General features: G+C 41.0%; 1 protein-coding gene across 4 annotated transcripts in view; it reads left to right on the forward strand.

Moving 5' to 3' along the window:
* Positions 1-17,868, forward strand: part of LOC140477269 (myelin basic protein-like) — a 184,119-nt gene that overhangs the window by 152,208 nt on the left and 14,043 nt on the right. For all 4 annotated transcript variants that reach the window (XM_072570866.1, XM_072570863.1, XM_072570864.1 and 1 more), the window contains exon 5: positions 16,717-16,824. In XM_072570866.1, coding sequence (XP_072426967.1) covers positions 16,717-16,824 — 108 coding nt within the window. The remainder of the gene's footprint in view (positions 1-16,716; positions 16,825-17,868) is intronic.

The following is a 17,868-nucleotide window of genomic DNA, read 5'->3' on the forward strand; positions in this document are numbered from 1 at the left end:
CACTTTCCATGGGTTCACCCTCAAGAAGGTTGATCTAATGTCTGCAGCGGTGACCAAGCGTACAGGTACATCAAAGGCTTTTGGAGAGTGACTTTGTTTCACTGCCTTTCTGTTCAAAGTGAGTATAGAATGCTTTAAGCTCATTGGGCAGTGATGTACTGTTGCCCACGATACTGTTCTTCACTTCGTAGCCCATTTTGTTGTATAAGCCTTGCCACAAATGACAGTTATCGATGTGGTTAGTCTGGGTTTCAAGTCTAGTTTGGTATTGCCTCTTAGCGTCCCTGTTGGCCTTGCAAAGGTCGTTCCTGGATTTCCTGTATAGGTCAGGGTCACCCAACTTGAAAACCTCAGACCTGGTCTTTGGTCGCAAGTCCATCCATAGTTTCCATTTGGAGAATATTTGGATTAACTTCTTCGACACACAATCATTTACATGATAATGAAGTCTCTAATGTAAATGGCAGACTCGGTTTGGTTGCCCGCTGAGTTCTTGAAGTTCTTCCAGTCCACCGACACTAAGCAATCCCATAGAAGCCCTTCAATTTCCTCAGGCCAACACTGAACAACTTTCTGTGCTGGGTCCTCATGCTTCAATTTCTGCTTGTAAGCCAGGAAGAGTGGTACAGTGGTGTTGTTTGATTTTCCAAAATGTGGTTGGAGGATATAAGAGTAGGCATCTTTGGTTGTGTAGCAATGGTCAAGAATGTTCAGACCTCTGGTGGGACAGGAGATGTGTTGGTGGAATCTTAGCACATTCTTGAAGTTGGCCTGGTTGAAGTCACTGGCTATGAAGAATAATGTGGTTCCGTAGCATGACTAATATCATAGAGATTTTCGTATTGTCTTTTGAACAGGCTGTTAAACCAAATTTCACTCTGTCCTCTCAGATGGACATTAAATATATCTCAGTTTTCTTTGACAGATGCATTCTTGCTGGAGTGCTGGACTGCCACTTATCATTCAACATAACTGAAATTGATTTCCTGATCTTAATGCCATTGCCTTTTGTGGGAGTTTACTGTGTGCAAATTGCCTACCAATTTTATGGCTTTACAAGTGACTGCCCTTCAAGCGTATTTCATTGGCTGTGAAATGTTTTATGATGTCCTGAGATTGGAAAAGGCACTTATGTAACTACAATTTCAATACTTGTTTTTGTTAAGATTTTATAACCTTGGCTAACTTTTCTTTCACAATATAGAAGTATTGTAACCAATTCTTACCACACTGAAATAACATGGAATAGCAAACGGCCAACCAGTCAACTCTATAAATCTCAGAAGTGGGTAATTAGCCTAGTTATAAACCCTATCAGTATCATGTGCAAATGATTGAAACTCCCATGTAGCAATATTTAAACATATTTTTAAATAAGTCTATCATTTATTAATGTTACATATTTTCAGTCAAGTTCAGATTTTATAGACGGATGTGTATTTTATGTGTTAATGTATAATTAAGTCAAAAAGAGAGATTGTCTTCACTATTGGGGAAGGAGATATGGTGGTGCTTTTAGAATTCAGAGATAGTTAAAAGTATTCGACTACATCTTAAATTGTAATTACTCACACTGCTTCAGTACTTGAGATAAGCTGTGATACTTAAGTAAACTCTGTGCGTGCATTTCCAATAACAAATTCCTCTTGTCATTTATTCTTCTACATTATTATAAGTATTTAAGTTAAACCTTCTCCCACATCTTATTAATGGTATGTCAATTTCTAAACTAACTTTAAAGTTGGTCAGTTTTTAAAAAAATGTTCATTTTTTTTCCTTTGTTCAATGTGTACTTTCTGGTAACCATATCAAAGACATTAGCTTGGAAGATTTAGTGATGGATTTCCTATGTTACAGTAGAGGCTATACTTCAAATGTACATCATGTGGCTTGAAAACACTTCAGGACAGTGTCTGATCCTGAAAGGTGCTTGAGAAATGCAAATCTGTTTCTTTTAGCTTCTGGAAATCTTCAAAGGAAAATAAATATATTTTTAGAGTGCCTCCCATGACTTCAGGACATTCCAAAACATTTTACAACCAATGAAATATCTTTAAGGTATTGTTGCTGTTGAAATTAAGCAGCCAATTTACATACCGTCTGCTCCCAGAAACCGAAATGAGAACATGACCAAATAAACTGTTTTAAATATGTTGATTGATGGGGAAAGATTCAACATACAACTTGAAGAAAGTCTCTGTTTTTCATTTGGAAGGAGTGATCTTCAAAATGAGGTCATTTACATACATGTGAGAGACAGACAGAGCCTCCATTTAGTATCTCAAGCCCAAAACCATCACCCCGAACACTGCAGCATTCCCTTGGCACTGGGTGTGTCAACCCAGGTTTTGTGCACAAGTCACAAAGTGGCACTTAATTCCTAACCTTTTGATTTAGAGATAAGGGTGCCACCCATTGACTAACATCAGACTATATACATCAATCTGGGAAGATAAATTTAAACTCAAGGCAAATCTGGTCAAGTGGATTACACTTGAAACATTAATCTAGTTATTTTCTTAAATGCCTGATTTGCTGTCTGTTAACTTTTTTTCTGCTTTGTTTCATAATTAGAAGCATTCACTTTTTTTTTACTTTACATTGGAACATTCAGGTTTTGGTCCATTTTGGATCTCTAGTTGGGATCAACTGCTTTAAATTTGTTTTTCAATAAAATGTCAAATGATATTGAAACAATCACTGAAGTTCAACAGATTCAAAAATAAAGCAAAGTGCATCTATTGTTCAGATTGCATGGGGTTAATTACTGTCAATGTGAGGCACTATGTAAGTCTTTCTTTACCATATTCAAATTGTTCCTTATTTACTCAAAATTGCTCAAAAGAGACTTGTCTAATGCTTATTAGCTTTTGGTTTTTTGGATGTTATGCCCCATATTACACTTGTTTATTACACTTGCCCTTTTTGTGTTCTGTCTATAGGTGCTTTTTTGTTCAGCCACATTATTAGTATCAACAATTATGGGATGCTTGGTGTATATCAGAGTTAAGCTATGAATGTCGTTCCTATGCTCTGATAGTGGGTCCAGATGTGTTTAAAGCAGTTATTATAGTATTGGTCTAGGGCAAAGTTAAGACATAGCCAACTGAGATGCCTAATAAGATTGCATAGATTCCAGCTCATTGTACCCAAACTTGCCTGCATTCGCTTGATGGTTTCCCTGTGGTTTCTTCCACTGTTTCTTACAAGTGGAAGAGAAGCAAAGAAGGCACGGAAGCCTTTTGATTGTTGTGTAATGGTATAATTTTGTTTTTGTTATGTAATAAAGAAGGGCATTGTCGCATCAAACTGTCCTCTCTCCCTTGAATCAGAATTTCCACCTCCACCCCACATTTCAATAGTTGCAGTTTTGGTTACGAGTGGTCAATGCACTATCCACATCTTTAATATATTTCTTGAAGAAATAAGTAAAAACAATTTCAATATGTATAGCATCCAACAGAGAGTAAAATCAAGTTGATAGTTTGAAGTTGAGCCTTCATCAGTGTAAGTAGAATCAAGGAGTCTGCTTCTGTGGAACATTGTGGTTATCTGTACAAGGTGCTCCCTTACTCTCATTCTTCTTCCATTTCCCTCTTCACATTTTACTCTCAAAATTCCTAGGAGTGATGAAATGAAGATTGGGAGGGCATATAATTAGAGAACATACATATGACAATTAGTTTTCTAAAAAAAAGTAGTTAATCAATTTATGAAACCCTGTAAGTAGATTGTAACATGCTGGGAAGAAAGATTTTATATCGACCTATGACCCTTAAGCCCAATCACTGCCTATTTGTAAAAGTATTGACCTTGATTTCTTGTTAAAATATGACAAATTACATAGACTAGACTATTCCCTTGTATATCAGATTAAGGGGTGAACTAATTGAGATGTTTATGGTATTTAAAAGAATTAACAGAGTTGAGTAGTAAGCTCACATCTACCAACTAGTAACTTTAAGGTTATTCTGAATTTTGCCCACTCTCAATTTATAGTCTGAAGCAGGAGATTTGAACTATGATCAGGTTCAAAAATGCTCATTTTAATTTTTGAAACAGTAATATTTTCTGCAACATTATTGCAGCTGATGTAAACTTCTCCTTTCAAGAGGTTACTTTTCCGAAACGTCATTTCACTAAAGGGGTTGAGAATCTGTTCCATACGTTTGGTACCCAAAGTAAAATGTTCAATTGTCCCAGCATCAGATTCCTGTAAACCAAAAGTCTTCCATCATTGTTTCCTGATACTAGGCACTGATTGCCTTTAAATATTGGATGGTTCCTGGAAACAAGTAAGGATCCTCAACAGGGTTTGTTTATATTCCACACATAGAACATAAAACCTTACAGCTCAGTACAGGCCCTTCAGCCCTCAATGTTGCGCCCGACCCGTGAAACCAATCTGAAGCCCCTCTAACCTGCACCATTCCTTTCTCGTCCATATGCCTATCTAATGACCATTTAAAAGCACTTAAAGTTGGCAAGTCTACTGCTGTTGCAGGCAGTGCATTCCACTCCCTTACTACCGTCTGAATAAAGAAACAATAGCGAGATCCCTCACCCACTCTCACCCCACCATTGATTGGTTAATACTATTAGAGGCAGGAAAAACTCTTTTGAGCATTAACATCTCACTTAAGGGCTTAAATATGGGGAGGAAGGCATTAAATTGCATCCTTGGTGTGTCATATTAATACTGGCCACCTCTTTCAGACTCTGATTGAATTGACATTCAATTTCAGTTAAATGAGAGAGATGGCTTTGCAAATCTTATTTGGCATTGTTAGGGAATGTCTGAAAATAAGTGGTTGACTGCAATGGACAAGGATTATGCTGTCAGGAAGCCAGTTCATCTGGATGTAGCCCACTTCAGCCGGACCCTTTGCTATAAGTGACAGAAACCAAACAGGCTTAGACTGTTGAAAGGGCTGTAGCTAGCAACAAGTGTTACAGCTTCAATGAAGGAGCTTCTACTCTACAGGCCCACAACTAACTCCCAATGTTGCTTCTGATGTAGCATCAAAGAAGATGAGCACCCATGTTACAAATAATAGTCTAGTGATAGAAACAGTTGCTTAATAGTACACCATGTGTCAATTAATTTTGGGTGCATATTGTATCATTGGCTAATCCACAAGTTAAAAAGAAAGAAGCACTTGGGTAATCTGGTGGGAGTCTGCACAACTTGAGGGACGTTTTCCTGCATAACTGCTGCATGCATTTTTGTTTCTAATAATGGTTAGCAACAACTGGCCTCTTTGTGCTGCGCCTCGAGGGAGTTCCTCTGTCAGGCCCCTTCACTGTAGCAGGGTGTTTTTCTTCCATGGGGACTTCAAAGTCGCAGAATCACTGAATTGTAACTGTGCAGAAGGAGGTGGTAACTCATTGTATCTGTGTTGCTTCTCTGCATGAACAATTCACTTAGTGCCAATCACCTTTTATCCTGCATTTACATTAGAATCCCTACAGTGTGGAAACAGGCCCTTTAGGGCAACAAGTCCACACTGACCCTCCAAAGAGTAACCCACCCAGACCCATTCCCTCTACCTTATATTTGCCCCTGACTAATGCACCTAACCTTCACATCCCTGAATACTATGGACAATTTAGCATGGACAATTCACCTAACTTGCATATCGTTGGACTATGGGAGGAAACCCACGCAGACACAGGGAGAATGTGCAAACTCCAGACAGACAGTTGCCTGGGGCTGGAATCGACCCTGGGTCCATAGCGCCGTGAAGCAGCAGTGCTAACCACTAAGCCACCGTGCCTGCATGTTCTTCGTTTTCAGGTAACAGGTTAAATCTGTTTGAATGATTCATTTGAACCTGCCCCACTACCCTCTTGTGCAGCGTGATCCAACCCTAAACCATTTGTTGTGTGAAAATAGGTTTTCTCAAGTTGGTTTTGCTTCTTTTGCCAATTACTTTAAATCTGTGCCTTCCCATTTTCATTTTTGACACAAATGGGAAAAGTTCCTCTTTATCTACTTTATTTGGACCCCTCTATCTATCAAAGCTCCAATTCATCTCAATGTATCCAATCTATGCTCATAACTGAAGTTCCTCATCCCAGGAGCCATTGTCCTAAATCTTTCCCATACACTTCCTCACACCTCCACATCCTTTGTGAGGCCTTTACATAAGCACAACACTATGAAAACTTTGCTGAGTTCTATTGCAGAACAATTCCAAATCAATCCATATACCTGAGGCAACGCTTTAACATGCCAATTGTAGTGCAGGGTCATTTTGGGGAATGCAGAGATTCCATTGTACCCAGCTATCCTGCAAATGTCATTAGCTATAGGAGAAAGGACAGTTTTGATCAATCAGGATTCTGTGTGAAAATTTAGACATTTGGTTAAAATATTGGTGATATAATTCATTTAAAGTTAAAGATGTTGACATATAAATGAACTTTGTCATATATTGTGGAAAATCTGCTAGGTACCCTGAATGCCACAATTCATATGAACATGTAAAGTAAATATCTTTAAGTAAATTAAAAGTTATAGAAAATTGTGTTGTGCTATGTTCTGTACTCAATGATACATAAGTCTCTCTCTAACTAGCAAGTATTTCCATGGCCCCGCAAGAATTCTATTGCAAAATTAGGATCGATTGAATGATAGAAGGAGATCCAACAGTACTGATATTGATTTGACTTTCTGATCAGTTATCAGGTCAAATGTAAGCTGAAACGGATTCTAAGTTCAACTGCTAGCATTCTGGTTCCAAAATAATCGTCCTTTCTCATCTTCCAGTTATCCTAGATTAAGGGCCACTGCTCTCAAAGATAAATTGTCCCCTCCAAGGCAAATGCAGAAGTGAAAGTCTCATCATGTGCTGGAACAGGTTTGAGGGATGAACGGCCAATTCCTGTTCAAATGTGTCAATTAAGTACAAAAAGAGAGTAGCAGGGAAAAAAAAATTGTATGTCACCAATTGTTGCCTTGTTTTTAAAAGGAAAGATTACAATTTAAGTAACCCGTCTTTTACAATATTAAGTAGTTGAATTTTTAAAAGCTACTTCTTGTTTTGTAGAAATTATGGTTCTTTCATCACTCTCATGCACTTTTAATGTACTTTATCAAGGCATTGTCATTGTACGTGATTTTTCGAGATTGTCCACACTCTCTCTCACTGTTTTCAATAGCTCTTTAATTGATTCACAGTACTGTCATTTGTTCTAATAACTAGTTTCTGTGCAGAAGGTATAAGGAGGTAACTGTGAGTCAAATGAAGGCAAAGTATTTATGCCTCTTTGAGGAAAGGTGTGTCAGTTCTTAAATTTGTATGAACATGAAATCGTGAGTTAATTTGTTTACAGGGTATTAGTAGTGAATACAAGCTGCTGAGGAAGGCAGGTATAGAGTACTCTGTCTGCCACCATCTGGTGCTTGCATGTACCTGCAACTTATACCAATGATTTCAATGCTAACCTTGGCTCAGTTACCTGTGTGTCATAAAGTTGAGGGGCCAGACTACATTCTCAGACCAATACACAACATAGACTGATATTCTCAGTGCAGGTGCTGAAGGAGTATTGTACTGTAACTTTCAGATGAGTCATTATACCATGACTCCTATGTTGGATAGCCCTTCATACTCCATGGTCTTTCTAGGTCAGTGTTGAACATACTCAACGGCTGAGCATCTTCTGCTCGCTGGATAGAAATTTCCTGAACTCCTTGATGGAATGCTGCCTCTGTGATTGATATGTCCACATCACAGTAACTCAGTTTGCTGTAAAAAGGCACAATTCACCTCTGTGAGGAATTCTGAGGTTACGGATTGAGGAAACAGAAAGGACATGCTGCCAATTGGAAAGATGTCTGGCAAGAAAGGACAGACCAACCCTCTAGGATGCGGGGTGCCACCATGGAGAAAATGCTGGGTGCAGTGAGGGCCAGTAAACAAAAGAAGAATGTGAGAGCAGGTGTAGATAGAGGTAGCTAAGGAGGTCAGCAGCTGCACCAGGACATCCAGGATTCATTCCAGAAAACATACCAATTACCTGATGAGGATAGATCAGGACACATCCTTCATTACACATTGCCTTCAATGCACATTCTTTTACTCCATCTTACCTAATCTTCACATATATCATCCCTCTTTGCCTGCCATAAAGATGCCCACTACTGTTTACATATGATTCCCTGTCTTTCTCCTTTTACAATGGCTATTAACTTTGATCTTCACCTCACATCCTTCAGAGCAGTGTAACTTCAACTTTCTCAATTCATACTGAGAAGGCAGTCTTCGCTACACCAACATTCCCGTCCCCAACCCTCCACCCCCCTGCAATATTTCCAGTCTTACTATATCCAGAGGGACATCACATTGGGCAGTACATTTCACTGTCCTCATCACTTTAGCAGACAAAGAAGGGGCAGTGTCCAGGGAGAATTTCACTGAAAAAAACATCCACATTCTGGGAAGTATTTTATGGGGTTATTTGTGGGGTGTGAGTATTGCTGGTTGGTCAGCCAGCATTTATTGCCCATCCCTCATTGCCATTGAGAGAGTGGTGGTGAGCTGCCTTCTTGAACCACTGTAATCCACCTGCCGGGGGTTGACCCACAATGCCATTAGGAAGGGAATTCCAGGATTTTGACCCAGTGAGAGTGAAGGAAAGGTGATATATTTCCTTGGTGAGTGGCTCGGAGGGGAACTTAAAGGTAGTGGTGTTCCCATACATCTGCTGCCCTTGTCTTTCTGGTGATTAAGTCTTTAGCAGCTTTTGGTGCTGACTAAGTGGCTGCTCCTTTCCAAGGTAATTCAAGACATTGCTGGCAACGCCCACACTTGTTAGTCATCCCGAACTGTCCTTTTCAGAGAACAGGTCAGAGAAGATGAGTGGACCAGTTCTTTTACAACAATTACTGACAGTTGATGGTGCCCACCGTCACTGACATTAGGTTTATGTTCCAAATTTGAGAAAGGAGGCAAGAATCTCAGGCTGGACTATTTAGCACAACTTCAAAAGAAGGGTTGAGAGTGTGGTGCTGCAAAAGTGCAGCAGGTCAGGCAGCACCCGAGGAGCAGGAGAATTGACATTTCGGGCATAGGCCCTTCTTCAGGAATGAGGCCTTTTTTCAAAAAGGAAACAATTGAGTCCATTTTGTGAAGTGAAATGTTAAAATTGCACAGATGGATTTTTGACTTGTATTTGGGTACCATTGAGGATCAGGACAATGCTCTCAAGAGTTTCTTGGCTGGGATAGAAGGATTGTTCTTTGTAAGACATGTTGACATCAAAGATTTTTTAGATTAGATTACATTACATTACAGTGTGGAAACAGGCCCTTTGGCCCAACGTCCACACCGACCCGCCAAAGCGCAACCCACCCATTCCCCAACATTTACCCCATACCTAACACTACAGGCAATTTAGCATGGCCAATTCACCTGACCTGCACATCTTTGGACTGTGGGAGGAAACCGGAGCACCCGGAGGAAACCCATGCAGACACGGGGAGAACATGCAAATTCCACACAGTCAGTCGCCTAAGGTGGGAAATGAACCCGGGTCTCCGGTGCTGTGAGGCAGCAGTGCTAACCACTGTGCCAAGATCTGTTTTGATAGTATCAAAAGATCATTCAACCTATTGCCTGTGTTTATATTTTTGGTGAAACCACTGAGTTTTAGATGATTAGAACCATGGCCTAGAAATTTGATGGCAGGCAAGAAGCAGATGCCCATAATGAGCCTAATATGTGCCGAGAGCATTGAGAGGGCTTTTGTGGCAGTGACCCTATCTCTGGACTAGAGGGTTCAAGTTCTGGAGGTTTATCAAATAATAATGGAATGGTTTCATACACCTCTAATGAATCGCCATCAATTTCTATTCCAACAAAATCCTCAGAGAAAGAATTTCTGAAATTGAAAATGTTCTTCGCCTTCATCGTGAATGTCTGAACAAGGAATTTCATGCATCTGCCTAACGGTTATTTGAGGCGCCTTGTTTTTGCTATTGGTGTGTTCACATACATTGGTCAGGTTAATGCATGAATCTTTAGAGCTATTCATTAAGCAAGTTGAACTGTTCTCCATTGGACACCATAAGGAGCATTATTTGTAATGGGTTGCTTATTATGGTCTTCTTGTCTATGTTAAGTTTGTGGCTACCTGCTTAGTCACAGAACATAAAGCAATTTAACAAATATAGCTGAGATTTCAGGAGTCAATAAAATATTGAAGGAGCAATCTTACCTGTCTACAATTCTTTTTCTAGACTGCCTTCTTACAAATTGAAAAGTTTAGAAATAATCATAATTGGATATTAATGAATGATAGAACCATTTATTAAAACAGAAGATACTTGGCCACTGAGGTCTGGCAGCATCTGTGTAGAGAGAAACAATTTGGATTTCAGATTGTGACTTTTCAATAGCATTGTGAAGATATCGAGATGGAACAGAACTGACTGGATAGCCTTCTACTGTGCTGCTCAACATCTCATCATCAAGGCTGCTTGACATGCACTGACTTTTAATATTGAAATGAATTGGCAATTGAAATGAATTTCCAATGATCTACTGCTAACATTTTCCATTACTGACTGCCTCTGGGCTTCATGGGATTATCACATACTCACATTGAAACTTCTGTAATACTGCCATCAGAATAACACAATCTCAAAACCGTGGGCGGCACAGTAGCACGGCAGTTAGCACTGCTGCCTCACAGCACCAGAGATCTGTGTTCAATTCCCGCCTCAGGTGACTGACTGTGTGGAGTTTGCACATTCTCCCCGTGTCTGCGTGGGTTTCCTCCGGGTGCTCCAGTTTCCTCCCACAATCCAAAAATGTGCAGGTTAGGTGAATTGGCCATGCTAAATTGCCCATAGTGTTAGGTGAAGGGATAAATGTAGGGGAATGGTTCTGGCTGGGTTGCGCTTCGGCGGGTCAGTGTGGACTTGTTGGGCCGAAGGGCCTGTTTCCACACTGTAAGTAATCTAATCTAAAACAAGGATTTATTTGAAAATGAAAGCAATACAAGGACAATGTTGCTGTAACCTTTTGAAAAAGTTTGTTGAACTAATTTTAAAATAATACATTTTCTTGTTTAATTCTTTACACTTGTTGCATTAATGATCACATTAGGATACCGCTATCCAATTTAAACAAAGGAGCACTACTCCACATTGTGTGAGTTTCCATGGAGATAGCACTGAGTGTTTATAAAGTCATAAAGTTGTACATCATAGAAACAGAGCCTTCAATTCAACTTATCCATGTCGTCCAGGTTTCCCAAACTAAACTAGGCCCATTTGTCTACGTTTCACCCATATCCCTTTACACCTTTTCATTTCATGTACCTGTCCAAATGTCTTTTAAATGTTGTAATGTGACAACCTCTACCACTTCATACTGTGTGAGTCACCCCTCAGGCCATTTTTCATCTTGCCCCGCTCATCTTAAACTGATGCCCTTTAGTTTTAGACTCCCCCACCCTAGGAAAAAGATCCTAGTTATTCACCCTATCCATGCCCCTCATGATTTTATGAACATCTATGAGATCACCCCTCAGCCTCCAAGGCTCCAGGGAAAAACCTCCCCAGCCTAAGTAGAGGCTGAATAGGCTGGGGATTTTTTTCCCTGGAGCCTTGGAGGCTGAGGGGTGATCTCATAGATGTTCATAAAATCATGAGGGGCATGGAAAAGGGTGAATAACTAGGATCTTTTTCCTAGGGTGGGGGAGTCCAAAACTAAAGGGCATCAGTTTAAGATGAGCGGGGCAAGATGAAAAATGGCCTGAGGGGTGACTCACACAGTATGAAGTGGTAGAGGTTGTCACATTACAACATTTAAAAGACATTTGGACAGGTACATGAAATGAAAAGGTGTAAAGGGATATGGGCGAAACATAGACAAATGGGCCTAGTTTAGTTTGGGAAACCTGGACGACATGGATAAGTTGAACTGAAGGCTCTGTTTCTATGATGTACAACTTTATGACTTTATAAACACTCAGTGCTATTTCTATTTTATATCTTTCTCCTCTCACCCTAAACCTGTGCCCTCTAGTTCTGGACTCTCACACCCCAGGGAAAATACCTTGTCTATTTATCCTTGCCCCTCATGGTTTTATAAACCTCTATAAGGTCACCCTTCAGCCTCCGACACTCCAGGGAAAACAGCCCCAGCCAATTCAGCCTCTCCATGTAACTGAAACCCTCCAACCATGGCAAAAGTTCTTGGAGGCAATCATGAGGGACAGGATTTACACAAATTTGGAAAGGCAAGGACTGATTAGGGATAGTCAACATTGCTTTGTGTGTAGAAATCATGTCTCACGAACTTGGTTGAGTTTTATGAAGAAGTAACAAAGAGGAGTGATGAGGGGAGAGCGGTGGATGTGATCCATATGAACTTCAGCAAAGCGATCAACAAGGTTCCCCATGGGAGATTCGATAATAAAGTTAGATCTCATGGATTACAGGGAAAATTAGCCATTTGGATACAGAACTGGCTCGAAGGTAGAAGATAGAGGGTGGTGATGGAGAGTTGTTTTTCAGACTGGAGATCTGTGACCAGTGGAGTGCCCCAAGGATCAGTGCTGGGTCCACTACTTTTCATCATTTATATAAATGATTTAGATGTGAACATAGGAGGTATTGTTAGTAAGTTTGTCGATGACACCAAAATTGGAGGTGTAGTGGACAGCGAAGAAGGTTACCTCAGATTATAATGGGATCATGATCAAATGGACCAAGGGGCGGAGGCGTGGCAGATGAAGTTTAATATAGATAACTATGAGGTGCTGCATTTTGGGAACACAAATCAGAGCAGGACTTATGCACTTAATGGTAAGGTCCTAGGGAGTGTTACTTCTTCAAAAAACACAATCAAGTTTGTGAGACATAATTTCCCATTCACAAGGCCATGCTGACTATTCCTAATCAGTCCTTGCCTTTTCAAATACATGTAAATCCTGCCCTTCATGATTCCCTCCAACAACTTGCCTATCACTTATGTCAGTTTCATTGATTTCTAGTTCCCTGGCTTTTCCTTACCACATTCAGGAGGACACAGAGTGACTGCTGGACATCGACGGCTTCCCTGTGGAGATGATGAAGAGCACCAAATTATCTTGTTGTCCACCTGGTGGAGAATCTCACCTGGTCCCCCAACACCAGCTCCATAGACAAAAAGCCCCAGCAGCATCTCTACTTTCTGCATAGGTTGAAGAAAGCCAACCTCTCCCCCCTCCATCCTCACCGCATTCTACAGAGGGTTCATTCAGAGTATCCTGAGCAGCTGCATCACTGCCTGTTCTGGAATTGAACCATCTTGGATGATATGACTCTACAACGGATAGTGAGGGACAGCTGAGAAGATCACAGGGGTTTCTCTTCCCTCCATTACAGACAGACATATGCCACTCACTGCATCCGAAAGGCATTTTAGATGACATCACACACCCCTCACTCAAACTCTTCTCCCTCCTGCCATCTGGCAGAAGATAACGGAGTATTTGGTCTCTCACGGCCAGACTGTGCAACAGTTTCTTCCCCCAAGCCATAAGGCTCCTTAACACTGTATGATCACACTCTATTTCATCTACAATTCTTTGTACGACTTTTCAAATTGTTGCTAAAACAATGTTTTATTAATGATCTTTCATTATTACACTGTAATTTGTTCACCATTGTGGCTATTGCCTTGTCAGGAATTACTGTGCTGTCTTGCATGTTTTGCACTTGTGCACTTTATGCTGCCCTGTGTATGACTACGCTTGTGTATTTTGTGTTGTCCATGTAGAACCTTGATCCTGGGGGGGACGCTGTCCCATTTTCACTGTATCAGTTGTACATGGTAGAATGAAAAATAAAGCTACTCTTGACTCAACTGTTTCTTAACTAGTGGCACCATGTTAGTCAACCTCCAGTCTTCCGGCACCTCATCTGTGACTATCGATGATACAAGTATCTCAGCAAAGGGCCCAGCAATTACTTCCCTAGCTCAAACCCTCCAACCTCCATCCTTATCGATCTTTTCTGAACCCTTTCAAGTTTAACAACATCCTTCCTATAGAAGGGCAACTGGAATTGTACACGGTGTGCTATTTGAAAGTAGTACTCTGGCTGTAAACATAGAACATAGAACATAGAAAAATACAGTGCAGTACAGGCCCTTCGGCCCTCGATGTTGCGCCGACCGAAGCCTACCTAACCTACACTAGCCCAATAACCTCCATATGCTTGTCCAATGCCCGTTTAAATGACCATAAAGAGGGAGAGTCCATCACTGCTACTGGCAGGGCATTCCATGAACTCACAACCCGCTGAGTAAAAAATCTACCCCTAACATCTGTCCTATACCTACCACCCCTTAATTTAAAGCTGTGTCCCCGAGTGACAGCTGACTCCATACGCGGAAAAAGGTTCTCACTGTCAACCCTATCTAAAGCCCTAATCATCTTGTACACCTCTATCAAATCTCCCCTAAACCTTCTTTTCTCCAATGAGAAAAGTCCCAAGTGCCTCAGCCTTTCCTCATACGATCTTCCTACCATGCCAGGCAACATCCTGGTAAACCTCCTCTGCACTCGTTCCAATGCCTCCACATCCTTCCTGTAGTATGGCGACCAAAACTGCACACAATACTCCAGATGAGGCCGCACCAGAGTCTTATACAACGGCAACATGACCTCAGGACTCCGGAACTCAATTCCTCTACCAATAAAGCCCAGTACACCATATGCCTTCTTCACAGTACTATTTACCTGGGTGGCAACTTTCAAAGATCTGTGTACAAGGACACCAAGATCCCTCTGCTCATCCACGCTACCAAGTAGTCCACCATTAGCCCAGTAATCCATCTTCTTGTTACTCCTACCAAAGTGAATGACTTCACACTTAGCTACATTGAATTCCATTTGCCACCTTACTGCCCAGCTCTGCAACTTATCTATATCGCGCTGTAACCTGCCACATCCTTCTTCGCTGTCCACAACTCCACCGACTTTCGTGTCATCCACAAACTTGCTCACCCAGCCTTCAAGTCCCTCCTCCAGGTCATTTATAAAAATGACAAACAGCAATGGTCCCAAAACAGATCCTTGTGGAACACTGCTAGTAACTGCGCTCCAAGATGAACCTATACCATCAACATTCTTTTCATTTTAAAAGCATTTTCCTCCTTTGACTAACAATGCAAGGAAGCTCTGTTATTATCACTAAGCAGCATAAAATGTAAAAAGCCAGCTTTTGTTTTCTTGGTCCTCTCCCCATTCTGTCTGTGAGTGTCCCTTAACTTTTCTCCTGAGTGTTCGCTGCCTTGTTGGAAGGTCTGGCATCAGTTGTCTAATTGGAAATTTTTAATGTGAGTCTTGAGGTGAATGTTTGTACACTATTCAGCTCGAAACATGAGAGAATATCAGAGCATTCAATCTTGTCTTCACTTGACATATATGTTTCAACAAATGCGACCTGCAAAATCAGGATTTCTCCTCCTGATCCTTTTCACTAGACAGAAACATAAAATATAGGAGAAGGAGTAGGCCATTCAGCCCTTCAAACCTGCTCAGACATTCAATATGATCATGGCTGATCATCCAACTCCGTTCCCTGTTCCTGCTTTCTCCCCATATACTTTGATCCCTCCAGTCCTAAGAACTATATCTCCATCTTTCTTGAAAGTCTTCAATGTTTTGGCCTTGAACAGTTTCCTGTGGCAAAGAATTTCGCAGCACGCCACTCTCTAGATGAAGAAATTCCTTCTCATGTTTGCCCTAAAAGGCTCTCCCTTAGCCTTAGACAGTGAACCCCCCCCCCCCCCACACCCCGGTTCTGGACTCCCTGGTCACTGAGAACATCCTTGCTGCAGCAATTGTGTCTGACCCTGTTAAAATTTTGTAGGCTTCTACAAGACTCCCCTTCATTCTTCTAAACTCTACTGAATATAATCCTAATTGATCCAGTGTCTCCCTGTAGGTCAGACCTGCCACCTTAGGACTCAGTCTGATAAACCTTTTTTGCACTTCCTCAATAGCCAAAACAAGTTTCCTCAGATAAGGAGAATGCCCTGTACAGTTGCAGCAGACCATCCCTGCTCCTCTATTTGAATCCTTTTGCAATGAGGTCAACATACCATTTACCTTCTTTACTGCCTGTTGCATTTGCATACTTACTTTCAGTCACTGGTGTACAAGGACACCAATGCCTTGTTGCATCTCCCTCTTTGAAGAAACTGAGGACTGCAGATGCTGGAGATCAGAGTCAAAAGTGTGGTGTTGGAAAAGCACAGCAGGTCATGCAGCTTCCAAGAAGTAGAAGAATCGATGTTTTGGGCATAGGCCCCTCATTCCTGCTGAAGGGTCTATGCCTGAAACGTCGATTCTGCTGCTCCTCGGATGCTGCCTGACCAGCTATGCTTTTCCAGCACCCAACAGTCTCGACTTGCATCTCACTCTTTCCCAAACTATCACCATTCAGGTTATAATCCTGTACATGTTAGTAAAGTGAATAACCTCACATTTATCCACATTATACTTCATGCACTTGCCCACTCACTCAACCTGTCCAAATCACAATGAAATGAAATAACACTTTGAATTGCTCAAGTCACGTGCTGGATGTGAGGTAAGTGATTAATTTTATGGAGCATTAATTGTTTGATATCCAAAGTGTATTCGATTTATTAGGTTGTCAAATTATTTGTAAAATTTCCACACTAAAATAGAATGTATTTATTTCAGGAACCTGCAACCAGGAGTGTGCTAATGGCCCCAACCACACACAAGGCCCATCAAGGAGCAGGGAGACAAACCGATGATAGCGCTGTTGTCCACTTCTTTAAGAATATGGTAATTAACTATTACTGTCTACAGTGTGCAAACTGTATGTTTCAATCTTGGAAATTATTTATCAAGATAGGGCTTATAGGGAACTCCTCGGAGGGTTAGTGCAGACCAGATGGGTCGAATGGCCTCTTTCTGCACTGTAGGAATTCTGTGATTCTAGGTACCTTACTTTAAGGAAGGATGTTAAAGCCCTAGAAATAATTCAAAGGAGATTTACGAGTATGATACCAGGAATGAGGAGTTTTAGATATAATGAAAAATTAATTTGACATATTCTCCTCAGAACAGAGAAGATTAAGAGGTAACCTTATTGAGGTGTTCAAAATTCTGAACAATTTTAACAAGGTAAAGAGGGATATTCTACTTCCATGATGTAGTACATGAATATAGGAGGTAACAACTTCAAGATTGTCAGCAACAGAGCTAGGAGTGAGAGGAGGAGAAACTTTTTTACTCTGAGAGTTTTTAGTGTTTGGAATGCATGGCCTGGGAGGGTGTTGGAGGTGGATTCCTAGGAGCTTTGAAATGACAGCTGAATATATATTTGGAAGGGATGAAGTTAGAGGCCTACGGTGATAGGGCTAGAGAGTGGGACCAGCTGGGTAGCTTTTTTGGGAGCTGCTACCCATCCAGATGCCTTTGAAATGCTGTAATTGTACCAGCCTCCACCACTTCCTCTGGCATGCACCACTATCTGTGTAAAAAGTTTGCTCTTTAATTCCCTTTTAAATCTTTCCCCTCTCCCCCTAAACTTATTCCCTCTAGTTTTGGACTCTCCTATCCTGGGGAAAAGACCTTGACTATTCACCCCATCCATGCCCCTCATGATTTTATAAACATTTTTAATATCACCCCTCAGCCTCTGACTCTCCAGGGAAAATAGCCCCAGCCTATTCAGCTTCTGTCTATACCTCAAACCCTCCAACCCTGGCAACATTCTTGTAAATCTTTTGTGAACCCTTTCAAGTTTCGCAACATCTTTCCTATAGCAGGGAGACAAGAATTAAACGCAGCTTTCTAAAAATAGCCTAACCAATGTCCTGTATA

The sequence above is a fragment of the Chiloscyllium punctatum genome, chromosome 5 (assembly GCF_047496795.1).
Source record: "Chiloscyllium punctatum isolate Juve2018m chromosome 5, sChiPun1.3, whole genome shotgun sequence".
Classification (NCBI taxonomy): domain Eukaryota; kingdom Metazoa; phylum Chordata; class Chondrichthyes; order Orectolobiformes; family Hemiscylliidae; genus Chiloscyllium; species Chiloscyllium punctatum.